Source organism: Camellia sinensis, chromosome 5 (assembly GCF_055761805.1).
Source record: "Camellia sinensis isolate YWXY chromosome 5, ASM5576180v1, whole genome shotgun sequence".
Taxonomy (NCBI): domain Eukaryota; kingdom Viridiplantae; phylum Streptophyta; class Magnoliopsida; order Ericales; family Theaceae; genus Camellia; species Camellia sinensis.
In genome coordinates, this window is record NC_138965.1 from 159,893,862 (window position 1) to 159,920,976 (window position 27,115).

Here is a 27,115-nt window from a genome sequence, read left to right on the forward strand (position 1 = left end):
AGAATCAACGCAATTTTGAGTTGTTATATATTCTTTTTCTAACCTTAGGTGTTTTGTATGATCAACCATAGTTGATGTATTTATTCTCGCTATTCTTTTCGCTACATCAATAGGGGTAATTTTCTTGAGCATTATATAAAACTTGATTTTAGTGGACACATTTTTGCATATATATAATTGTTATGATAAAAAAAATAGTGATTTGAATTGTGAGATTGATTAGTAATGAAAAGGAATACGATGTTGTGTGAAAAATAAAATTAAAAAAACATTTGCACTACTAAAACTGAAATATCAAATTATAATATTTTGAGTATTGTAATAAAAGACAGAATTGACATGAAAATATATTTCACCAGAAAATGTTAAATGCATGCTCTTCAGCTATGACAGAAATATATTTTGATTCTTTACATTGTTCTAAATTTTAACGGTCCATTTAAAATCTCCATTACTTTTGTTCTTTTTTCTAAGTCAATTAAAATAAAAAATAATAGCAATTTTGACATATTGGGTTTAGCATTATCAAAATAGCAAAATCACTTCAATGAAGTTCTTACAATGATTCTGACCCCTCAAATCCATGTAAACAGGGGCACCTTCAACTTGAAAAGATCATTTTGGCCTTCGAACATATCATTAAGAAGTCGTATCATTATCCAATCAAAAATACCATTCACAGCACCAAAATTCAAAGAGACAGAAAATGATTCACAAAAACACAATTTCATTCCATTGCAACAGAGTAGCTGCCAGATACAATTCACAAGCAGAGGAGACCTGCAAAAACAGGACTCGAAAATCCCATAAAAAAAACTCCAACCCGGTATTAAAAAAAAAAAACAAAAAACAACCAAAACAAGGTTATCATGACCTAGCCTCCATGGCCAAGGCCGAGGCAGATGAATTCTGAGGAACCAAACACTTGGAACTGCCCCAAACAACCACTCCAAGAAGTAATCTCAGACAAAACACCCATAAGGTGTTAAAGGCATGGAAAACTCCGAAGGACACTACAAACTGACATATATTCAGAAAACAGACTATTTGTAGGACTGAAAGTAGAGCAACACTATAAAGGCACACCAGGAAGGACCAACTGACCGAGCAAAAGTACCTGAAACCGGGACTCAGTAACTGTATTTCTCAGAGAACCATGGCTGTGAAATTGAAACAGGCGAACCTGAAAAAAAGGGTGGAAAAGAGAAATGCCAAAGTCCTCTGGAAAACAACCAAGCCACCGGGTGATCAAGAGGGCTCGCCTCTGATGTACTAAAAACTAGCTAGTGCGTTGCTATACGCGTGTTAAAAGCTACAGGCTTTTCTGTTATCTACTAACTTTTCACACTGATTGATTCAAGACTTTGATTTAGGAGAGGATATCACATTTCCACAAGCTCTCCATAAGTTGTTCAACGGTGGTGGTGCTGATTGAATTGCAGTGTTGAAGATTTAACCCCACCAGATTCTCGCCCAATTTTCTCAGGAAATTTATACTCTTGTTCGATACCTTTGAGCAGCCAGAGAGGGAAATGATCTGTAGATTCCGCTGGTCTCCATGAGACAAAGCAGCGATGCCAGAATCGGTGATCGAACACTTTGACACATCGAGATCATTTAATACTAGGCAGTTGTCTGCAATTGCTACAAGGCTTGCATCAGTAACCTTACTACAACCATCAAGATTCAGCACTTCTAGGGTTTCACTGTGTAGCCTAGCCATGATTGAAACCACTTTATCTGTCAAATTCAAGCAACCGCTGAGATTCACCGTAACAAGTCCTGCCTCGCAGCTCTCAACAAGTGGAAGAAGTCCGGAATCAGTTATTCCATAAAGTCCGCTCAGATCTACATGATGTAGCTGAGGGCACAACTTCCCCACCACAGCCAAGCTAGCATCACCAAACCCCGGGCAGCTTCGTACGGACAAGGAACGAAGAGATTCACAAGGAGTGAGCAAGGGTGTTTCTGAAGCTAGATCTTTGATTCCCATGCATTTAACTAAAGCAAGAGACTTTAATTTCGATCCACAATTTGAGAGAGCGCTCAAAATCCCAGATTGGGTGAGCCTGTTGCACTCCTCCAATTGTAGGTTCTCAAGAGATCCAGCAGCTTTGGCAAAAGCTACGAGCCCGATATCAGACACAAAGCAACACTTGCGAAGGCACATCTGTTTCAAGTTAGGGCAACCCTTCCCTATAGCCTCGAGACTCACATCAGTTGTGCCCCGACAGGAAGTAATTGTAAGAGATCCCAGTCTCTCCAAACCCCGAGCATTACCCATGACCCAAAAACCCTTTTCACTCACGTTTTGAAGCCCGCTAAGGACAAGACTAGTAATGGCCTTTCCATAATGCCCGATTACAGCAAGAGAGAAATCTGTGAAGCTCAAAGACTGAAGCTTTACTTTTGTCAAGACAGAAGAGGCTGATGACAAGAGGCTTGCGACTCCCTGATCCCCAACATGAGGGCAGTCTCTGATAGTGATGGACTGCAGCTTTGGGCAGCACCGTCCGATTGCTTGCAAGCTGTCATTGCCGATTCTAGGACAAGATTCAATTGTTAAAGCAGTCAAATTTGGGGAATTTTCTGCAATTGCAATCAAACCCTTGTTGGAAATTGAAGGACACTGGCAGAGGTCGAGTTTCTCCAACAAGTGGCATTCCTTGGCTATCTCAAACATACCTTCATCCCCAATAGAAGGAACATCCCACAGAGAAAGGGCCCTCAAAGAAGGGCAACCATGGGCAATAGCCGTGAGACCATCGTTGGTGACTCTATAAGTAGAGTTGCTTCCCCTGATTGAAAGCTTGCCAAGTCCACCGCGGCTAGAAGTTCCAACTGCAATAGCAGCGAGTCTAATATCCGTTGCTTTCTTTCCTTCCAAACACCTTGTAAGGTGTCCATCGCTCTCTGTTTCCAGATCTTCATTACCAGAGATCATATCAACATCATTTGACGACTCATTTACTTTGCTCTGAGCATTCTTGCTCATGCAAATCTCAGAATTGCGAATGCCACTCAAGAGCATAAGCCAACGCTTGGATACGCAAGCAGAGGCACTCCTCGCCTGACCGCCAGGAAGGCGTCTGAAAATCTCGAAGAGGCATTCATCAGGAAGAACATCAATAGATGGGGTTCTCTCCTCCTCAAACATGTTACCTGAGGAGGCAAATGGGGAACTGATCCGAGCTCGTTTGCTAGGCGGCAAATACACATCCAAATGGGAACTAATAGAACACAAGAGGCTTGAATCCATGGAATAGATTGACTCCCTAGAATAGAATTCATCATCCCCTGTAAACCCAACAACAAAATCTAACATCAGCTAAATCTATTCATACAATTCTCCAATTAAGGAATGTCTCAAGACTATTTCATTGTAAATGCTTGTCAAAACCACAACACATACAACAAATTTACAGCAATTAATAGCAAAAGAAAAAGTTTAGCTTTGTTTTGTGGAAAATTTTAAAAAAATCTATAATCTTGGTTGAACTAAGTTGTTATTAATTTATTTTTTTTCCCCTTCTTAATATCACATCAATCTAATCAAGAATTTCCAGAACAAAATTCATCAAATTCACAGGAGGAAATAACCCAATCTAAGAAAACCTTTTCCACATTAAAATTCGAATCAGAAGCTGAAACAAGCATGTTTATAGATCATCTCACAAAACAATCAAAAGACCCAAAATTAGACCCAGACAAGTTAATCTAGCAAACAACAACAACATCTCCAAGCTGGACCCAGAACACAAAATCAGACAAATTGAAGAACAAACCCCAAAAAGATTCGAAACATACCACTGTAATTGAGGAGAGTAGGCATGCTTGTTTGTTCAAAGTATAAACCCCCAAATCGAGAGAAATGATCACCAAAAACAACACAAAAAAGAGCAGAAATTTGTGTAGATGTTCGAGCACTGATCGCATTACAGAACGTTCAAGATGATCAGAAACCCCACTAGGGCAAAAAGAGGAGAGAGAGAGAGAGAGAGAGAGAGAGAATTTGCGCTGTGGTGTATTGCTACAAAAGTGTATACATCTCTGACTGTGTATATATAGTGGGTGATGTCTCTCAAGTCTTCAGATCATTACTCTCTCTCTCTCTCTCTCTCTCAGGGTTCAATGAATCATTCCGTAAAACCGGTATTTAACCGGTAATTTCTCACCGCTCGCCGCTTGTACGAAAACATGTCCTTTGACCGGAAACGGGCTGCTTCCTGTTTGCTTTTTTTTTTTTTTCTTTCCTTCTTTTTTGTTTTTGATAAATTATAAATACATTAATTAGTTTAAAATACGAATTATCTCTTTAAATTTCTAATTATATAACAAATGATTCATTTTATTAATAAATTATTAAATTTAATAATTTTTAATAATATTAGAAATATATTTTAATTAATAATTTAAGTATTTTAATTTTTATTAAAAGAACAATTAGAAATTTTATTTTTTTCTATTAATTTAATTAAATAAAAAATTCTATTTATAATTTTCAAAATCATAAAAGGATAATTCGTATTTTAAGAAAATCTCAGAGACATATTTATAATTTTTTGTTTGTTGGATAAATTACACTGACTTATTGAGATTTGAAGAAAATATAGTAAGTATTACAAATTTAGTATAATTATCCTGAGTTTCCTTAAAGATTTAATTCATACAATATTCGACTTATTTTCATTAGAAATTCAGTATGAATGAAAAAATACATTTTAAATTGTGTATTGTTGTGTTTTTATACCATCTGCATTAGTTTTAATTCTTTAACCTTATTAAAAGAGAGATTTATGTAATTATTTCAAAATTATGGGACTTATTATATTTTTTTTAAACCTCAAGTAACATTAGTGTAATTTATCCTAATGTTTTTTATTGAAAAGGTTGAGTTATTGGCGCGGAAAAAAAAAAAAATCCCCACTGTAAACACAAAACATGCTATTTTGATTCCAACCCTTTATCTTTTGATGATTTTATTAATTTATTAATATTCAACACCTTATTGATGTCTTATGTCCTAATTCAACGTATAAATTGCACCTTTCGTCTTACTTGACCTAGCCCCAGAGGATTTAAGAGCATTTTTAACGGTGAACTTCTTCTTTATTAAAATTGAGAAAAAAAGGACGATTTTTTCAATTTGATACCACTGACTCCAACGGTGAACTTTTATCAAATCTACGCCGGATCGGTTGGTCGACCGGCTGGTCGACTGGTAAGGATAAAAAAAATATATATATATTTTAAAATTGTTTAAACCTTTTTTTTGAACTGTTTGAATCCTTTAGTAGTCAACCGGTCGACCGGTAAGACAATTTTTTTTTTTAATTGTTTGAACCTATAAATTTGAACTGTTTGAACTCTTTAGTGGTTGACCGGTTGGTCAACTGGCTGGTCGACCGGTTCCTCTCCCCCAACGGTAACAAATAGTAATTTGCTGAATCTGGGCGTGTTCTCATTTTGGTGAAATGTTTGGTGAATTATCGATTTGATATCGATTTAGTGAAACCGCTGGAACTCCAAACAGTAACTTTTTCACCAATTTTCAAATTTGATGCTAGGTTTGGTGAACCGTTAGAGATGGTCTAATACGGACTTGGGGTGCTGCTGTGCCTGTTATGCTCCTCTGCTGGAGTTGGTTCCAAATGTTTTTTAATAATTTGAATCATCATATTATAGGGTTTCATTAAGAATATTATTCAGGTAAAAAATTAAGTTAATCGAATATTCATAATCACATGATTAGATTTTAATTATTTTTAAAAATTTATGAAAATTATGTTAATCGTTAATTTTTATAAAAATAAATGTGTTTTGGTTATAGGGCTGCAAATATCTAATAATTTTTTTTTTTTACATAGATGATATACTTAACGAACTTTATAATATATACGGTTCAAATTATTGAAAGAGAATCGGGACAATACTCCACGAAAGAGCACAGCCTCAGATCCTTCTAAATACCAAATGATAGAAGCCACTTGAGTGGAATTATAATCATTGAAAACCGACTTGTACAGAGGATACTTGAGAGATTTATATGCATATGGCATGACATTTGTTAACTGAGATTGTAACGTAATATAGAGGGTGTTTAGGGTAACTTAAATAAATAATTTTTTAAAATTTTTTATAAAAAGATATATAAAAAAATAAAGAAATAATATGATTCAAAAAAATAAAAAGAGAAAAAATATACTTTTATAAATTATGCCAAATAGTGCCATACTATTATAATATGAAATTAACTCAAGAAAAAATTTCATAAACCAGTGTGTTTGGTTTGAGTTTTTTGGATTAAATTTTTTGAAAATTGAGTTTTTTAGTTTTCGTATTCTTTTGTTTTTAGTGAATATTTTTTAAATTTAAATTTGTTTTTTACTTTTTTAGGTGCACCTTAGTTAGATGTATCTAAAAAGTAAAAAATTTGTGAAAAAATATTTTAAAAAATTAATAAATACATAAAAATATAAAAAATATACTGAATTCTTATATTTTTTTGTATTTTTGGTATTTAGTAAATTTTTAAAATATTTTTTTTATAATTTTTTTTACTTTTTAGGTGTATTTATGTTAGATGTGTCTAAAAAGTAAAAAAAAATTACTTAAAATATTAAAAAAATTCAGTAAAAACAAAAAAAAAACACAAAAAATAAAAAAGTAGATTTTTCTGGAAAATGTTTTCTGAAAAATGAAAACAAGCATGCTGAATCTAATTTATCAAAAAATAAGTAGGATAAAAATACCTGAACCAAACATCCATAATTTTTTTTTTGAAGGATCCAAATTTGCATGAAACTGTGTTTTAAAAGAGCAACTTCAATTTTTGGAAGAAATAAATTTAGTTTGAAAACTGTATTTTCTTCATGTCAGATTGGATCTTGAATTTGTCAATGAAGGTAAAAAAATGAGAATGGAAAAGAAATAAAAATTTAAATTTTACTTTATTTGAAATTTTTTTGAAAAATCGATAATTAAAATTCAATCTGTTAACAAGCCTACCTTTTATAATCAAATAAATATATATAGGAGAGAGCGAACGATGAACAAAGTAATTGGGGAATGAACTTTTTAAGTTTGTTTTTGCATACCCATAATAATATATTAAACATCAAATGGTACAACATGGCAATATATGGGATTTCAAAAATGTTCCTTCCTTGGAACACCAATATAAACAAATTGTGTAATTACATTACCCCCGCACACAAGTCTAGCATGAGTATGAGTTGTTAATCATCTTCAATTTGGTTGAGTTATTTTGTGAAGTTTGTTAAAAGTTAGTTTTTATTTTTATTTTTTTTAGTTGTTTTTGAAAAAACATGTAAAAAATAAAGAAATAATGTGATTTAAAATAAATTAAAAATTAAAAGATGACTTTTAACTATTTTCTTAAAATAGTCTAAAATGAAAGTTAAATCCATAATTTGACAAATTAAGCGATGTGGGTTTACAAAGGGTGGTTTTAATGTCAGAGACACATTAATTTGTTGGTTCAATATTAGGTAATGTAAAGTAATTTTTATATGAGGATAAGGTATATGCCTCTTTTATGGTACCTTCTATTATTGTGGTTGGTTTTGACAATAGGATCCACTACATTTATGTTAAGCATTTGAAGAATAATAAGAAGTATATATATTTGTGATTGGTGAAAGATAGTGTCACGTGATACTCTATTGGTATACAAAAATTTCTCGGTAATGTAGGTTTACAAAGGTCAATATTTTTTTAAAAAAACCAATGGTTGTGTAGTATTATTTGTGGTGTGAGATTTCAGGTTCAACTCCCATAGAAAGGAGTTTGATACTCGTTGTGATGGTGTTTATTTCTCTCCTATTTTCTAATTGTTGGGCTAGTTGATGTAATATATTTATTATATTTGTAATTACCCTCTTGATTGACAATTTTTTTTTAATAAAATAATAAACATCTTTTATCTGATGTACTTTTGTTTTAGTGTAGAACCAACAAAATAATCGTGTCATTATGGTCGCCTTTAAAATATTGCGATAGTAAATTTTTGTCATAACAATTCAAGCGAAAAAAAAAATTTCAACTGGAAATATTACTTATACAGCAGCCATCAAGGTCATATTTTTATAGAACTAGTTTTACAAATGTTTATTTAACAAATTTTTTGGCTAACTTTTCTTTTGTTTTTAGTTTGACTTTAAAAGAAAAATTACTTTTAGGTCACACTAGGGATTGTTTGGGATGACTTTTTTAATAAAAAAGTAGAAAAAAAAGAGATGATTATTTGGGATAACTTTTTACGAAAAAAATTGTATTAAAATATTGTATAAAATAACAAAATTACCATATTACTCCTATGCCTTATGCTACTGATAGTGACGGTTGAATAGTGCAGTACAAATTGCTTTGAAATGAGATGGTGCCTTTAGAAGATATATATATATATATATATATAGGATAAGGCTTCTCTATAGTCTTTCATCGGATTGGAGGGTGCTATTGGGTCCTTGGGGGTCTACCACGAGTTCTGTTTCGATAATTCGAATTGTTCAATGTGTAGAACTCGTCGAGTACTATATGCTTATAAAAAATCACATTGATCGGATATCGATAGCTACGTGATTAAATCAGTTTTGTATGGAAAAAAATGGATAGTAAAAAATAAACGGTTGAAAAAAATCTGATTTGATCACATAGCTATCGATATCTGATTAGTGTGATTTTTTACAAATATATAGTACTCGACGAGTTCTACACATTTTACAGTTCAGATTATCGAAACGGGACCCGTGGTAGGCCCCGACGGGCCCAACAATACCCTTTAGTTCAATGACTATATATATATCTAATTTTTTCGTAAGATATATGAAAAAATATATGAAAAGTACCCCACGGGTCCACACGGGAGCTTGTATTGGAGGGAACAATTTTGGCTTGTACCTTTTTTGTTATATGAGTACTTTTTTGGTGAATAGTGATAACAAATGCCACAATTTTTGTGGTCACAATGGCTCAAAACTGTCAAAACGACGTCGTTTCGGCATGTTTTGCACCCAAAACGACATCGTTTTGACAGTTTTGAGCCATTGTGACCACAAAAATTGTGGCCCTCAAACATTTTCCTAGTAATAATTTTTTGACTTTTTAAATAATTTTTTTAGCTTTTTGTCTTTGATAGACTATGCCAAACAAGCACTAGATTAGACGATCCCAAAAAATAAATAAATAAAATAAAAAAAAGTTGATTTTTATCTCCAGTATTATCAGATTTTTTCTTTTTTTAAATTATAGATCTTTCTAGACTTAAAAAACCCGAAAATAAATTCTTTTAACACAAATTTAAAATTAAAAAGTTCAGAAAATAATTATTTTGCCTTTGTCTAACTTGTGTCTATCATAAACTAAACCCTTTTAGTTTAATTACTTTGCCAAATGAAAATTAAAAAGAAAATAATTATTTTATCTCCTGACTTCAAACTCTGGGCTTCATGTAAACTCATAAACCATCTAAGTTAGAATTTAAGATTGTGTTTAAATTATAAATTTAAATAAAAATTTAAAAAGAAAAAATATAAATATAATTTTTTTTTCAAATCTATGTACTAAAAAAGCTTAAAGAATTTTCTTCCAATTACCTCACTAAATATAAAATTGGTTAACCTCTGACGTAATTTGCACTGACCTATGTATGAATTTAAGAGAGAGAGATAGAGAGAGAGAGAGAGAGAGAGAGAGAGAGAGAGAGAGGAGGGGGGAGGTATGTTTGACAATGGGAGACTAGAATCCAATTGAAGTTGTCAAAAAAGAGTTTTGGGGCCAAGTTGTCAAAAAAGAGTTTGGGGGCCACATTCAAAAGGGGGTGACTGCATTATATATTTGGGTTCTCTTCTCTTGGACAATTTGGTACTATTGATGTACAATGAACTTTCTTTTGGTTAAAAATGGTCTGCAGGTCCATTGTATATATATATGTGGCTAAAAATATTAGTCTGAAAAAGATATAAAGATAGGGTTAGAATCAATGGATTTCAATGAATTCTCCAGACAAATCCAAAGCTTTGATTTTTGTTTTATTTAGGTCTCGTTTGGGAAAGAATTTTTTAATAATTTTTTAGCTAAAATATGATGTAAAAAATTAGTATGTTTGTGATAATTTTTTAATTTTTTACGAAAAGATATGTAAAATATAGAGAGAAAATATAATTTTTAACTTTTTGGTATAAATTATTAATTTTTTAATTTTTTTAGTGACTTTTTAACTTTTAAACTAAAAAATAATGTTACTAAACGAGACCTTAATTTTTTTATTTGGATCCTATCAAAAGTGCCACCATTTGATTTATTTATTTATTTTTGATATAATCATTTTCATACCCTGTTTTTTTCTTTTGTTTATTTTGGATAAATAAGTGGCTATCATAGTTCCACTTTATTGGCATGATAATTGCCAAGGCATGAAATCATTAGAACAATTCTGAACCAAAACTCTATTCATACATAAGAGTATATGGCTCATTTTCAGTTTTACCTTAATTATTCGATTCATTCATTTTGTCAATTTTATGTATAAATTATTTATAAAAAAATAAATTAACTTAATAATTATAACTATATCATTTTGTATATTTATCTGAAAAAAATAAATAAATTAAGACCCAGAGGTCCAATTGGACACAAGTTTTGCTCCTAAATTTTTCTAATTGGATTATATTTTAGTCACGTCTTAAGAGAAATCAACTAGCTTATCAGCAATAGCTTCAGGTTGTGTTTGATTAGAGAATTTGATAAAAAAAAAATGTAAAGGGAAAGAGAAATAGAAAGAAAATGAGAAAGAATTGATAGGATTCGAATTTCAAGTTATGTCTAGTTGAGTTAAGAAATGAAGAAATAAAAGAGTATGAGTGAATATAATAAACAAAAAGTGAGATTGCATTTTTCTCTCACTTTCTCTTCCCTTGTGTTCTCCATTATGACCAAAAAAAAAGTGAGATTACATTTCCCTTACTTTTATCAAATCCTCCAACCAAACACAGTTTCAAGAAATCAAGTCTGGGAACCATACTTACAAACCCATATTTGTGTCAAGACATGATTGTGTGGTGAAAATTAAAAGTATGTATTGTGAGGGTTTATGTATAGAATTTTTTGTGTAAATTTTTTGAATTTGTAATTTTACTATGTCCTAATTCTACGTGGCAAATTAAAAAATAAAAAAAATAAGAATTTGGGGTCACTGTTGCGTGTCTTGTGAGACTCATTCTAGATCTTATTTTAATGACTCGAACCTTTTATCTTTAGAGAATATCGAGTAGAATATACTTATAAAAAATTAAGTTGATTGGATATCAATAGCGTTTCATCAAATCAAATTGTATATATATAAAAAAAGAAGATAAATAATAAGGTGTCATTTGGTAACACTTACGTTTTCAGTTTTTTGTTTATATTTACAAAAATTTAAAAAACTCAAATAAAAACTTGTTTGGTAAAATTTTTGATTTATAAATCAGTGATCTCAGTTTATAAATTTGGCCAAAAAATGAAAACACAAAAAATGTGTTTCCATTTTGAGTTTTCAATTTTTTTTTTTTACCACCCAACACTAGCCATCACCCACCACCATTTTCCACCACCGTCTTCCGCCACCACCACCCATCACCCACTTCTACCTGCCACCACTACACACCACCCACTAGCCACCACCACCCATCCCTCGCCACCACCACCACCACCACTCATCCCTCGCCACCACCACCACCACCACCACCCACCTACCACCACCATCCACCTACTACCACCAGCCATCTGTCACTCACCCGCCACCACCACCGACCACCACCACCATCACCCACTACCCACCCGCCACCCACCTGCGACCCCACCCACCACCATCACTACCACCACCCACTCGCTACCACCTACCACCAGCCACCGTCACCCACCCATCCACCACCACCCGCCACCACCCACCATCACCCACTCACCTGTCACCACCACCCACCACCCGTCACCACCACCACTACCACCCACCACCCGCCATCGTCACCCACCCACCTACCCACCATCACTACCTACCAGCCACCACCACCAGCTACCACCACCCACCACCCACCACCACCACCCACTTGCTACCACCCACCACCCGCCACCGTCACCCACCCAGCCACCCACCATCACCATCCACCACCCATTCGCCACCACCCACCACCTGCCATCACCACCCACTTACTACCACTCACCACCCGCTACCGTCACCCACCCACCCACCGTCACCACCCGCCATCTGCCACCCACTTGCCATCACCACCACTCGCCACCGTCACCCACCCACCCACCACCACTACCCACCACCCACCGTCACCACTTTCCACCATCGTCTTTCGCCGCCACTTGCCATTTCTCACTCTTTTTTATATTTTTAAAATTTTTTAAACATTTTGTCAATTACCAAACACGTTTATAGTTTATGTTTTTCTAAAAATAAACAAAAACCAGTTTATAAAATTTTTGTAAATATAAACTGAAAACGTAAACGTTACCAAACAAACCCTAAGTGTAAGTGTTAATTTTTTACCTCACAACTAAACTAGGTTTCCAAGCTGAGATCTAAAAAACTTAGTCGTAGAGCATATAGAAGAATAAATTAAGCCTAACACTTGCACACAAGAAGACAACAAACACTACGGTGGCTTGTCCACCTGGAAACTCTCTGACGATCAAGTCAGTCAACTTATTTCTCAAAGATAACAATTCAAGTAAACAGTACACAAGAGCATACCTTAGAGTCACAGGAGTGCCTTACTTTAATTGCCAAAAGTGCCCTCATTCTCGAGAAGTATCACTTCATAAGACTTTATCCCGTAAGATAACACCTATCTTAGACTCCTCTAATCTAGATTAGAATGAACTCTCTTAGAGTCTCATTCCTATCCAAACCGAGTTTTAAATTTTCTAGGATTTTTGTCCTCTATCCTAATCTAGATTAGAATGAACTATCTTAGAGTCTCATTCCTATCCAAACCGAGTTTTAAATTTTCTAAGATTTTTGTCCTCTATCTGAATATCTCAGATTTCGATATGGTCAAACCATATCTCGGTATCTTGGCTTATCCATACGATATTTCAGCCACCGCTTCAGCTACGTGGACAACTCTAAAAATATGTAACCTTAAAAATACGTCCCTACAATAAATATGATTTCAAGTATAAAATTAAATATTAATATAATTAAATAAAAATATTACTAATATTGAAAAAAATTAACCATCCACATCATTAAATAGGATTCGAAGTCAGTACACAGTTATCCCAAATCGTTGATTATGTGTCTGGAAGCCTGGCCGACACTAAAACATAGCAAATCATTATTTTTTATTTATTTTATTTTTTTGCATCTCATTATTAAATTTTCCTCATTTTTTTTTATAAAAAATAATGAATGCAGTCCACTTTTGAAGGATACAAAATTGCCACATGAACAGTACTGCCAAAATAATCCAGGACAGGAACAGTGTAGATAGTTGAATTTTTTTTAAAAAAATTCAGTTTAAACTTTTAAAAAAATAATTATAAATAAATAAAAGTTTTATACACATTAATAATTAAAGTTATAAACTTTTTATTTATTTATTTATGATTTTGCAATAATTTTCTTGTCCTCCCATTGACAAGTAATTTCTCTGGAAAAAAAGTTATAAACTAAGGAGTTAGATTATCGCCGGTCTATGGTATGGATTTGAGGGTGCTATCTAGGTCGTTTATTACGGGTTTTATTTCAATGATTTAAACAATTTATTTTATAAAAAATTTCATATATATCATTAAAAAAAATTACGTCAATATGATATTGTAATTTAAATACATTCAAATAACTGAATTGTTTCAATTAGCCAGAGTTTATGACTCTCATTAAAAAGTTTAAAAATGTTAAAGATCCCAAAAATTCTATCAAAATTTTTATCAAATATCTCACGTAAGTGAGGGACTTACACTATGTAAATCTTACACCCATATAAACCATTTAATAAAAATTTTAATACAACTTTTAAAATCTTAACATTTTTTATCATCAAAACTTGTAACAATTGTATGCCTAATAAGTCAATGTAGCACCCACTTGTTGGAAAGGGACCAAGGTGAATCACCTCTTACCAGGTTCATTAACTCAATCACAGCCGAAAAAAACACCTCCAACAAAATCATACTATTTTATGTTTGGCATTGTACACCCACTTGACCTTAACCACTGTGGGGATGTATTTTCTGAATACCAGCACATGGCAAGGTGACGCCGACGTGTCAGCCGAGGTGCCACGTGTCCTGGTCGTGACGCTGAGGTGATCTCGGTAAGGCCGAGGTTATCTCCGAAGATATCGAAATCCGAGATAAGTGGATAAGGGACAAGAGTCCTAGAGTAAAGAAGGAACTCTTGGGAAATCTAAAGTAAGCACGGAATGGGAATCCATAGAAGCCAGGCTTCTAGTGGGACTAGGTTTATGTTGGCTATAAAAGAGAGGCACCCCCGTAGGTCTAAAGTACGCAATTTTATGCTTTTGATACTCAAGCTTGTGAGTTTAGCACTTGATTATCTTTGAGAGATATACTGACTTGATCGTCGGAGTGCCCCCGGGTGGTTGAACCACTGCCGAAGACTTCTCTTTCTGTTGCAGGTTAACTAGAGGCCATCTATTCTGCCAGTGCTTTTCCAGCTGATTACTAGGCGGGCAGTGTGGTCAGAAAATCACCCACACAATTTGGCGCTGTCTGTGGGAAAGAAAAAAGAATAAATGGCCAATGAAAGAAAGAAGAATAGATGGCCAATGACGGACAGAAGGATCAGATTGGAGACAACCCTCCTACTGGGAGTGGGAGACCTATCAACCTCGACGTTGAAGGGGACGACCGCAACACAGAAACTCGTGACCAGAGTCACAGAGTGAAAGACGCCGACCAGGAAGGTAACGCACCAAAGACAACAGATCGAAGCGGATACTACAACGAAGATGACCTCCAGGTATGGAAGGATAGATACCTGCGGAGGAACGAAGACCCTTCTAGAAGGGATGCAAAGACAGGGGGGCATGAGCGCTCCCAAGGAGATAACTGTAGACACCCCATTTTTGACCGACCTTAAGACTTGGACATCATCGTTTGAACACTCGGTGATCATCCTTGTTCGTGTTCGTCTTGAGTTCCCGGAGGCCTCGGCTACGTGCCCTGCCTCAGGATCTCTCGACTCGACTGTTTTGTGTCTGGTTTTGCACCAAACACTTGTTGTTTTGCTTCTGAAGGTGGGAAGTAGCTTATAGGCCATCCCCACACCTCACCGGCCATGGCTTGAGGCCACCGGCCTTGTTTCCTTGCCACCGGCCATTGGTGATGGCCGATCGGCACTATTGATGGTCGGTTGGCATTGTGTTTGGTCGGCCGGCCACTGTTTCTGATCAATCGGCCACTTTTTCTGGCCGAGACCTTTTCCTAAGGGAGCTTGACCCTTTTGAACCCTTTTTTAGCTTCTTGAGGAAGCTTGAACCTTTTTAGCTTCTCCAAGAAGCTTGACCCTTTTTTTAACTTCTCCAAGAAGCTTGACCTTTTTGAACCTTTTTTTAGCTTCTTGAGGAAACTTGAACCTTTTTAGCTTCTCCAAGAAGCTTGACCCTTTTGAACCTTTTTTTTAGCTTCTTGAGGAAGCTTGAACCTTTTTAGCTTCTCCAAGAAGCTTGACCCCTTTTTTTGGCTTCTCCAAGAAGCTTGAACCTTTTGACCCTTGTTTAGCTTCTCCAAGAAGCTTGAACCCTTTTTTTTAGCTTCTCTAAGAAACTTGAACCTCTTGACCCCTTTGCCTAGTTTCTCCAAGAAGCTTGGCCCTTTTGCTCCAAGCTTCTAAGAGAAGCTTGGCCTTTTTGGTCAAAGCTTTTAAGAGAAGCTTTGCCCCATTGGTTTCTCTATATAAGGAGAGCCTCTCCTTCCATTTTAGGGGTTAGAAAAATCTGATATATATCACTCCCTCTCTATATCTCCCTCTCTCTCTACATTTGTGTGGATTAAAGGGTCCAAAAGGGTCTAGTTTTTGGCCATTTGAACTACAACTCTTGGCCTAACACCTCCATCATCAACCTAAGGAGCTTGGAGGCCATTTTCAGAGGCTAAGGGACTGTTTTTTGGGACCAAGAGGCTGCTGTCCCCTTTTGGCTACAAAGGTAACCCCTTTTCCCTCTTTATTTCCCGTTTTTGCACACACTTTTAGCCTATCTTTCTTGCTGTTTTGAGCTTCGTGTATAACATAAAAAAGTTCTGTTTTTTTGTGTTTAAGATACTTCATTAAGGTCACTTTTGTGTTTGGGGTCGTTTACCCCCTCTTAGGCCTTGTTTGGCCCCATTTTGTGCTATTTTTGGTGAGCTTCGGGACCACCTTGTTTGGGCCTCCTCACCACTGAAATCTAGAGGGATTTCAGTGGTGAAGATGGTGGTTTAAGGTCCTAAGAAGGAGAGGGACATCCCCTCTCCTTGTTGTCTTCAAAAAATGCCATTTTAGCCTCATGTGTGAGCACCATTTTTAAGTTCATGTTGGCCATGTCTTAAGTGTTATTTGTGCTTATTTTTCCATGATATAGCACTGTTTTTAATTGGTTTAGACACACCATGCTTGCTTTGCATACTTGTCTTGTAATGCCATGAATTGCCTTAACATGTGCCTAGCATTTAGACTACCATGCTCACTTGTTTTGGCTTAGCTTTGTGAAGCTTTTGTGCATGTTTTAGTGTGCTTGAGATCTGCTTTGGGTCATTCGGGTCATCCATGCTTTGCTTTGTATAGCTACCATGTAATCCCCCTTGGCTTGCCTTGAGTTTTAGACCATTGTTGCATGCTTGGCTTGTCTTGTTTACTTGGTTTTGCACCTTCTATAACATGATTTCAGAGCTTTCTATGCATGCCATGTATCCATGTTTATTCTCTTTTAAGTGTGCTTAAAAGTTGCTCTTTGGTGCCTAAGTGTTGAACCTTGTGTGCATGCATGCTTGTATGTGTTTTGGCCCTCATTTCCATGGCATTTGGTCACTGATTTGGGCCTATTTGAGAGCTGCCCATTTTGGTTTAAGACCATTCCCACATGTCGTTGCATGCTCATCCATCTTGCATGCTTGTTAGTTTGCATAACTTGCATGCTTGCATGTTTACATTGTTTGTTCACATGCTCATGTTGCACACTTAGCTCACATGCCTAGGTTGCATTACATTAGCATACATCTCTTGCCTCTTGAATTGATTATGATGGAGGTTGGGGCCCATTGTTTGTTTTGTGCATTTCATTCCATATTGAAGTTGCACACTTGTCTTTTTTGGCCATCACGCATTGAAATGCGCGATTGGTGGTCCGAGAGTCGAGGGCCATGCTCCCTTGAGTCCCTTGCATGATAAGGAGTGTGGTTGGTGCATACATTTGCTTGAAATACATTGCCATGCCTTGTCTGCCCTCTGCTGCTGTCAAACAGGTTTCAGCAGGAAGAATTGGCCGGCCGGCAGTGTTTGGTGCCGACCGGCAAAACAGGTTTGGCCGAGAGCACAATGTTTAGCCGATGACCATTCTAAATGGCCGGTGATGATCTCACTCAGCCGGTAGTGTCCCACAACACTTAGAGAAGCAACCTTGGAAGTTGTGCAATTTTCAGAGAAGCAGAACAGTCAAAGCAGAGGCAAACTTGTGCATGGCAGTGACTTTCCGAGCGGAGCCGAGCGCGCATTGCATCGGGCCCTCTTCCCGAGGCCGTTTACTGCTTTCATTAGATTAGTTAATTTGTTAATTAATTAATTGGTCTGTAATAATTAATTAGCTTGTAGGTTAATTAATTTGTATTATTCTTTTAGTCCCTCCGAGCGAGGGTGAATTTGTAATAAGTGTGGGTGCGTGTGTGCATGTCTTCCAACCCCCACTTCTTTCTCCATTTTACTTACCTGCTTTTGATGGTTAGTATTAGGACATGTTTACTTTAGCATACCTTATGCTATGCATGCGTGCATCATTCATCAGTATTACATGCACCAGGCTCGGCGCATCATACTAACTGCATAAGTATTTCAAATCTAACTTGAATACATGCTACTTGTCCATTTTCACATGTCATTTATAGACTAGCCGAGCCTACTCTAGTGACATTCCGCATGTGTTACATTAGCCATCTTAACATGAACTAGGATCATGCATGTGATTACTAACTGGTTTCTGTTTTGGCTTGGAGTACTAGGTGAGCTTTCATGCTTTAGCATGCCGTATGCGTGTGAGTGTTGTCATAATTGCATGATTACCATGAGGCTAGCTGCTTATGTGATATAACTGCTTGAATGCCTGTGGATGGAGGTTGAATTACCTAAATTGGGATAACGCATTAAAACTGTGAGTTTTGAGCCCACTAGATAGTGGCAAAACCATCTTTTCTAAAAGCCCACTCGAGGGTGGCAAAACCTGCATTTTAGCCTACTTGCGAGTAGCAACCCATTTTCAAAGCAAGCATGAAATGTTTTGTTCCAATTTAGGCGATTTGGTCTATACTTGTTTGCTGTGCGCATAACATAGTAATTCTAGGCTAATAACCGGAATAAGAACACATAACGTTTTCAAAAACGGGTATCACGGTTAGTAGAGGCCGATCTTCGGATCGGGCGAGAGGGAGTGCTCATAGCTGACCTTCCCTAATCGTACCCAAGCTCCCGAGCCGAGCCAACTTTGGTGATGACGGACACGTGGCCTTTGGCACCGAGTCAGGGTTTCCTAAATTCCCCCAAAAATAAAATATTTAGATGGCGACTCTGTATCTGGCAAAGCAGTCCATGTTTGGCACTTCTTTTCTAAAAATCTGTTTTCTCAAAACGATTTGCCGGATTTGGACTCTTTGGTTCAGACTTAGAACCATGATACAAATCGAGTCCGAACTGTAGCGAGGCCCACGGACGTGTCTACAATAACATTCAAGTATAGAAGAGCTCAACTTGAGTGAGCAAATCCTGGATCCCAGATCCCAGAAGACATGATCTCGGCCTAGATGAGTAGGTCTGAGAAAAGAAGAGCTCAACCTGAGTGAGCAGATCCAAGATTCCAGAAGATAAGATCTCGGGACCTGAGTCCGAGAATAGAAGAGCACAATGAACAGATCTCAAATCCCAGAAGATAAAAAGGAAACACACAAGATCAGATTAAAGTTTGCCAGAATTGAGAAGTATACTAGGGCCGAGGAGGACATGCCGGGAACAAAGACGTCGGAACAAGAAAAGAGAAACGGCTCGCCGATGTGAGGCCGAAAATCAAACTCAGGTTGGAGCCAAGTAAGATCAATAGAGAAACCAAGGCCGACAACCTCGGCTTGAATTAAACTTCGGTGACAAGGTCGAAGTTACATGTATAATGAGAACCCAAGTGGATTTTAAGTTCACACTGGGGGGGCAGAGAGAAGAAGAATGCGTTTAACGCTTGTTGAAATTTGTAGCAATTTACAAGTTGAAGTTAAGCCGATATATATTGTTTAACACTTGTTGAAATTTGTAGCAATTTACAAGTTGAAGTTAAACCGAAGTGCCTGGCATTGACCCCGAGGTCACTTGCCATCAACTGAACGTCGACAGTCGGCCAAACCTGTAAATCCAACGAGCAAAAAGACCGACGTTGATGCACGTCGAAGCAGTAGAGGAAGAAGTAGACAGACTTCCGGAGCCCAGGGCCATCCGAGAAGTCAATTACCCGACATGGCTATCAAATACAGTGGAAGAAGGAATGATAATCAAGGAGCAAGGAATGTTAACATCGGCCAACAACAGACATTTTTCAGAAGCAAAAAAAGGTTACATATGCAAAGAAAACAAAAGTACAAAGATGAAGACCCTAAGAACTAGGGACTAGGGTAAGAACGTCGGACTAATCTACTACAACAGTTGACGGTGGTTCAGCATTGGCAGTCAGCTGGGAGAGCTTCTCTACCATTATCTCGGCAACAATTTCAAGAAGGGACGTGGTTTTAAGACTATGCAGAAAACAGAAACGAAGGCAAGAATCTGGAAATATAACAAGAAAAACAAGAAGAGAAAAAACAGAGTCAAGAAGATGACAAAGTTGAAAGAATAAAACACAGGCACTAAGTAAGTATGTGAAGAACAAGAAAGTAATGAACCAGACATGATGCTAGCAACAGAAAGCGGATATGACAAGAACAATTCGAGGCATTTTAGCAATAAGAAATCAAAAACTTGAAGACAGACGAGAACAGAAGGCCACAGATGGAAAATAAACAGATTCAAAGTAAATTAGAAGAGTTATGAAAGATTGAGCTTAATAAAAAAGTGAGAATTTATGAACCTACCAAATGAACGCCGATATAAAGATCGCCGGAGTCAAATAGGTGACTGGAAATCAGGAAACCCACCGGAGAGTGTAAATGGAGCAGTTGCAGAAAGCTTGAAAATAGATCAATGAAGGATTAGGGATATTTTTTGAAAAGAGAAAAGTTTTAGCACAGAAAACACATGAATGAATGCAAAATGAGAAGACAAAGGGAAAGAGAGAAAGCTTTGTTGAAAACTCAAAAAAGGCGACAAAGGAATTGTACCTTGGGTGACGTACTTGCTAGGCAGCGTACGCAGAAACGACGCAAACCTGATAAGCGCATACAAGCAAGTAAGGGATGAACGTATGAACAAAACGGTTGAGGAGCGTATGCATGGTAGCTCATACGCAGTTGCAAAGCTTCTGGAGTTTACGAATTGATGGAACCATAAACCTCGGCTAGGAGGTGCGATCTCAAGTAGCCTGAAAGGCATGAATCTTGATACTTGACACAAGTGGACAGTAAGGTCCAAGGAACTTTGAGGTCGGCGAGTTTGATCTCGGACAGAGGGGCACAGATGAACGAACAGTGTAGGTTCCATCACCTCAGAATGCCGAGGTAATAGAACCTAAGGGGCAGTTGTGGGGATGCATTTTCTGAATACCAACACGTGGCAAGGTGACGCCGACGTGTCAGCCGAGGTGCCACGTGTCCTGGTCGTGACGCCGAGGTGATCTCGGCAAGGCCGAGGTTATCTCCGAAGATATCGGAATCCGAGATAAGTGGATAAGGGACAAGAGTTCTAGAGTAAAGAGGGAACTTTGCTAAGATAAAGATAAAACTCTTAGGGAGTTTATCTTTATCTCTTGAGAAATCCAAAGTAAGCACGGAATGGGAATCCATAGAAGCCAGGCTTCTAGTGGGACTAGGTTTATGTTGGCTATAAAAGAGAGGCACCCCGTGGATCTAAGGTACGCAATTTTATGCTTTTGATACTCAAACTTGTGAGTTTAGCACTTGATTATCTTTGAGAGATATACTGATTTGACCGTCGGAGTGCCCCCGGGTGGTTGAACCACCACCGGAGACTTCTCTTTCTGTTGCAGGTTAACTAGAGGCCATCTATTCTGCCAGTGCTTTTCCAGCTGATTACTAGGCGCGCAGTGTGGTCAGAAAATCACCCACACAACCACTAATATATATATATATATATATGGAAAATGTTTGGTGCCACAAATTCTGTAGCTTAAATGGCCCGAAAATATCAAAACGACGTCATTTTGACATTTTCGACGTCGTTTTGTACCCAAAACGACGTCGTTTTGATATTTTCGGGCCATTTGAGCCACAGAGTTTGTGGTCACCAATCATTACCGTATATATATATATTCTCATACCAATTTGATAATTTCGAAATCTTACCAACTCAAACAAACTGAAGCCTTTGGGAATAGATTTTTTTAATAATTTTTTAATTTTTTTTAATAAAAAGATGTATAAAAAAGTAAAGAAAATAATGTAACAATTTATAGTAATTTTTTAATTTTTTAACTAAAACATTTAATTTCCAAACGAAGCTTATATGTACATTTGAATCTGAATTTTAGAAATAAATAAAACTTCCTAATTTGTGTGCTACATGACAGTAATCATAATGGTTTTTATAACAATTACACGCCAGTGGATTTCTACAAAACTAATTATATCTTAATAATAAAATTTATCCATATTAATTCTTAAAATTATAAATTTTTTAACAACAATGATAAAGAGTTCCAATTTTAAAACTCTAAAAAGAGTTCTAATGATGTGGCAAGAGAAAAAAACAAAAAACAAAAACATAGGCACACACATACATCATATGTGGGTCACACTCCTTGCCACATCATTAGAGTTCTATTTAAAACTCTAAAATTAGAGCTCCCAATCTTTATTAATTTTTAAATGAAAGTCTAATTGTTTTTTGGGCAAATTGCACTAATAGTCCCTATAGTTTGGAACTTGTATCACTTTAGTCTTTGACTTTTCAATTGTGACACATTTGACCTTGAATTTTGAATCTTGTTTCAAATAAAAACAATTGAACATACCATTGCTTAATTTCAATGGCAAAATCGTCAATTTGATAAAATATAAACTAATCTGAAAAAAATAAATGTCAAAAAAATATTTTAAAATTTTTAAAAATTATTTCTACCTACCAAAGATAAAATTATGTAAAATTGATAAAATTAATAAAATTTACATAATTAATTTTTAAAAATTAATTTTACATGATCATTATCCAAATACATAATAAAAATTAATTTGGTAAAAAAAATAAATGTCTAAAAGATTTATTAATTTTATATAATTTTATCTTTAGTAGGTAGAAATAATTTTAAAAAATTAAAAAAAAAAAATTTTGACGTTTATTTTTGTCAAATTAATTTATATTTTATCAAATTGATGAATTTGCCCTTGAAAAATCCAATAATATCTTCAATTCTCCTTGTTTAGAATAAGATTCAAAATTCAGGATCAAATGTGTCACAATTGAAAAGTCAAGGACCAAAGTGACATAAACCCCAAACTATAGGAATCATTGGTGTAACTCACCCTTGATTTTCTACAAGTACACTTAATGGTACTTTTCCCTTCTTTATGTGTATATATATATATATATATAAGACTAAATTTATATAATGTGAAAATTTTTAAGGTAAAATTGATGAAATTAAAATTACAAAATCTAAATTGACATAAGATGTTTCAAATTCTTGATTTAGTAAATCAAGTTCAAAATTTTTGTTATAAGAAATAATGAATAAAATTTCTTTTTGAATTGTGGAGTACCGTTTTTAGGAACCTTTTCAAATAGTAGAAATAAAGTGAACTAATTGTTCTTTACCTTGATAGTGTTGTTTAAGAATGTCACCATAACTAATATTTCTAGCATTTGTTTCAATAATTTTGTAAGTAGTAGGAATATTTCTAGCATTTGTTTCAATAATTTTGTAAGTAGTAGGAATAGGTAAATATAATAAAGGCAAATATTTCGATTGCTATTTGATACGTTGGACAACGAATATATGAATAAGGATCCAGTTAGAGATCAAATAAGGTAGATACAATAATTTTACGAATACAGAACCAATCAAAAAAAAAAAATATAAATGGGACAATGTAAGTGGAGTGTGTCTCTTCAATAGTTGGCCACATCATCTCGTGTGTGACCAAATTATTTTATATGATCAATTTTGTGGTTAATTTCATATTTGGATAATTATTAAAGTTGGTATAGATTCCAACACCATAATGTGCACGCAATACACATTTTTCAATCATCATACCAAGGTCAAGTTTGGCATATTTCAAATAATCTATCTTTTTATCTTTTTATTTTTTTTCTATCACATCACTTCTTTATTTTTTTATACATCTTTTCTAAAAGGACAAAAAGTACACTTATTTAGGTCATCCCAAACAACCCCTAAATAGTAGGTCATTGGTTTTTCTCTTGTATTTCATTTTATATTAAATTTTTTTCATATCACTACAATATATAAGAGTTTTAAAGATAAAATATTTTAGTTTCTAAAAGTAAAAATTTTGTTGTAAAAGACATTTAGCGACTAATTTTCATCGTCATAAGGATGGTTGCTAAAAGGTTGTCCCGAAAAGTCAAAAACATGAGCAAGGAATCCGTGAAATCCGTAATCTGATCCAGCCCAGTCCAATTTGGTAGGTTTGGATTGATTTTTTGAATCCGTGGTTCGGTTTCGGATTAAAAAATTAAAAATCCGTAGTCCACGGATTGGTTCTGGATTGAACTCCATGGTTCAGGATTGGAACTGATTCAGACCGTGTATAAATAGTCTATATTTTTATTGTACATCCTCTCCCATAGTATCTTCTCTTATTTCATATAAAACCTAAACTCAAACCTAAACCCACATAATATCTTTTTTTATTACATTTGTTTGTTAGTTTTTAGTTTTAATTTGTAATGGTCTAAATACTTATGATGAAACCAGTTTTCTTATAGTTGTTTAAATTCTAGAACAGTATGCCGCTATTATAGAAAGACATGTTGCTATTGTGGAATTAATATAGCGCTATGTTTATATTTTTATGAAATTAAAGTGTTATATATATTTTTTTGTTATTTAATTATATGAATCCGTGGTCCTAAACCGATCCAATCCGTGTTTAAATAGATTGGTTTGGGTTGGTTCCATGATTTAAACGGATTGGATTGGTTCTAATTTTTCAGGAACCGTAGATAACGGATTGGTCCTGGTTTTATCCTAATTCGGTCCAATCCGGACCATGCTCACCCTTACTTTTAGCGACAAAATTTTGAAAATGTCACTAATAAATAGACTTTTAGGAAGAAAATAATTTGGTCTCAAAATGATTTATTTTTTGAAACAAAAAATTTGATCCCAAAAGGATAATAATTCATCACTAATGCCTAATTTTTGTTGCTAAAAATATAATAACGACACTTTTCGTAACAAAATTATTTGGTCCCTAAAAAATAATTTTGTCTTTAAATTTTGGTTTCTAAAATTTTAATTTTTTAGAGTGTTTTTAAAATGTGCATGCAATCCACTTTTGAATGATATAAATTTGCCACATGAATAGTGCAAAGCAATCTATGACAAGAACAGTGCAGAGGTTTGGAAAAAAAAAAGAAAAAAAAAGAAGTAATCAAATAAATGCATACAAATTAATGGAGAGGGTGACAATCCTATTTCAATTGTATTTCAGTTGGTGAGAATCTATGAAGTTATGAATTCAAACTTTAAATTGTGAATCAATGGTTAAATATTTCATATTTCACTTTTTCTTGAGGCAACTATCAAGACTTGATCCTATTGATTATTTGTCATATGCAAAACGATAAGAAAAAATTATATATATTTGAGGTTAGACAGTGCAAAATTCTGAACAACTTGTGATTGAGAAATATTAACAAATAAATAAATGCATGCATGAATTATCAAATTTGCAACATTTGCATGCTTATCAAGTCAAAATGTATGGGCCATGCACATTGAATCAACTCGTCCAAGGTTCATCAATTGCTGCGAAAAAGACATCCACCAATAGCATTTTTGGTACTTTTCATCCATTTGGCCTTTTTGCCACTATCTATATATTCTCGTCCCAACTTGACAATTTAGAAATCTTTCCAACTCATACAAACTGAATGTACATTTGAATCTTGTTGGGAAGTTAATACAAGTTGGCCAAAAATCATGGCAAAAACCATTTCCCCAACAAATCTTAGTTTTCAGCAAAAATTTGACATTAATCCAGTTGTTTTGATTTATGTGCACTTCCCATGTATCTGTTCAATAGTTCAGTATTCATTTTTTTTTTTTATAAACAAAAACAAAAACAAAAACAAAAAAACAAACCTTGTGCCATTATAAATTGTTCAAATTGCAATGTCAATTTGATCATTGATAAGTGATAATCTCTACCCCTCAGAAAAAAGGGATAACTTTATAAAAGTGGTAGCATCATAAAATAATTACGAAGTGATAAAAATACAAGCAATTTACACATTTGGTTGTGCAAGTTTTATACTTCCATCACTCTGCAATTATTTTATGTTGTTATCACTTTTGTACAATTGTCCTGAGAAAAAATAGGTACACACAATTAAATTACAAAAAATTCCTAGAATACTAGTTTTATTATCTATATCCAGAAGTGCTCCCAAAGAAAAATACTGAGAATACTAGTTTAGGTAGTCTCAGCATAACCCTATGACATTGTTAATGTAGTGCTCCAGAAGAATACAAAATCACAAAACACACTAGGCAGATCATCATTCATCTTTCGACTATCTAAGAGATGTGGGTCAGTACTGTCCCATTCATAAATTATCTTGCTATGTTATTGATTAAAAACACTATATGAATAATACCACGTAGTACTTCTTAGGGAGTACTCAATAATTACAGATTAATCTTTATAATTTAATTAAGTTTATGTAAGTTGTGGGTACTTGTATCAAGCTCAATACGTGACAAGCCCTATAGGTGCCACATCACCAAAACCCCACCCACATGGCAGACCAATAAGGCACCACGTTGGGCATGTCGTATGTTTGATACATGGCGAGCCCTATGGGCGCCATGTGCCAAGGCAACCAAAACTATATGCTTAGCCTAAGCGGGAGCATATATACAAGCCCAAATATATCTAGATATGAAGAGCCCTGCAACAGGCAGTACCATGGCCCCGCAGGGTCCATGGTCCTTCATACCTCGCTCCAAGACCAAACAACAATACAATCAGCCTCCAGTTCACTTGGATTTGAATTGATAAACACTGGCTCTCCTAAACATTGAAATAAGCTCGCGGCCCATCCTCCTACTTGGTCGCCTGGAAGCGAGCCCTTGGCTCTCCTAAACACTAAAGTGGGCCCTAGCCCATTCACCTACTTGGATGCCTGGGTTGGGAGCAGGACCCGGGCACTACTACTCGGGATCATCAGAGGATACTGGACTGGCGGTTGAGGTCATGGGATCGTCGAGATGGTTGTCTTCTTGCTAAGACAACTCCATCTCGACCAGGCTTGGAGAAGAGGCAATAATGACCTTACGTTCATGTCATCCGATACATATACGAAACATTACTTTCCGCCTGCCATGAAACATTGCTCTTCGCCTGCTGGCAAGCCACAGACGGCAGAAGGGCTTATATCACTTCTGGCAGAGTTGAGGAGAACGAGCCACCTGTCCAATAGTTTGCTTGGGCTCCAATACTCCTATGGCCTTTATAACGTATCGTATATGCAGCGAGACACAACAACAACAATATA

At 35.4% G+C, this 27,115-nt stretch overlaps 1 protein-coding gene across 1 annotated transcript; it reads right to left on the bottom strand.

The window, feature by feature from the left end:
* Positions 1-707: 707 nt before the first annotated feature.
* LOC114301979 (EIN3-binding F-box protein 1) lies at positions 708-4,130 on the bottom strand. The gene is made up of 2 exons (XM_028246943.2): positions 3,808-4,130; positions 708-3,297 (listed from the first exon to the last, which is right to left on the bottom strand). The coding sequence occupies exons 1-2, from the start codon at positions 3,830-3,832 to the stop codon at positions 1,370-1,372; spliced, it is 1,953 nt and encodes a 650-aa protein (XP_028102744.2). The 5' UTR covers positions 3,833-4,130; the 3' UTR covers positions 708-1,369.
* Between the last annotated feature and the right edge of the window lie 22,985 nt (positions 4,131-27,115).

Excerpts from the sequence above, each read along its gene's own strand:
- LOC114301979 (XM_028246943.2), bottom strand. The coding sequence starts at position 3,832 with ATGCCTACTCTCCTCAATTACAGTG. Across the intron at positions 3,298-3,807 it reads TACTCTCCTCAATTACAGTG|GGGATGATGAATTCTATTCT; the intron begins GTATGTTTCGAA and ends TTGGGTTTACAG.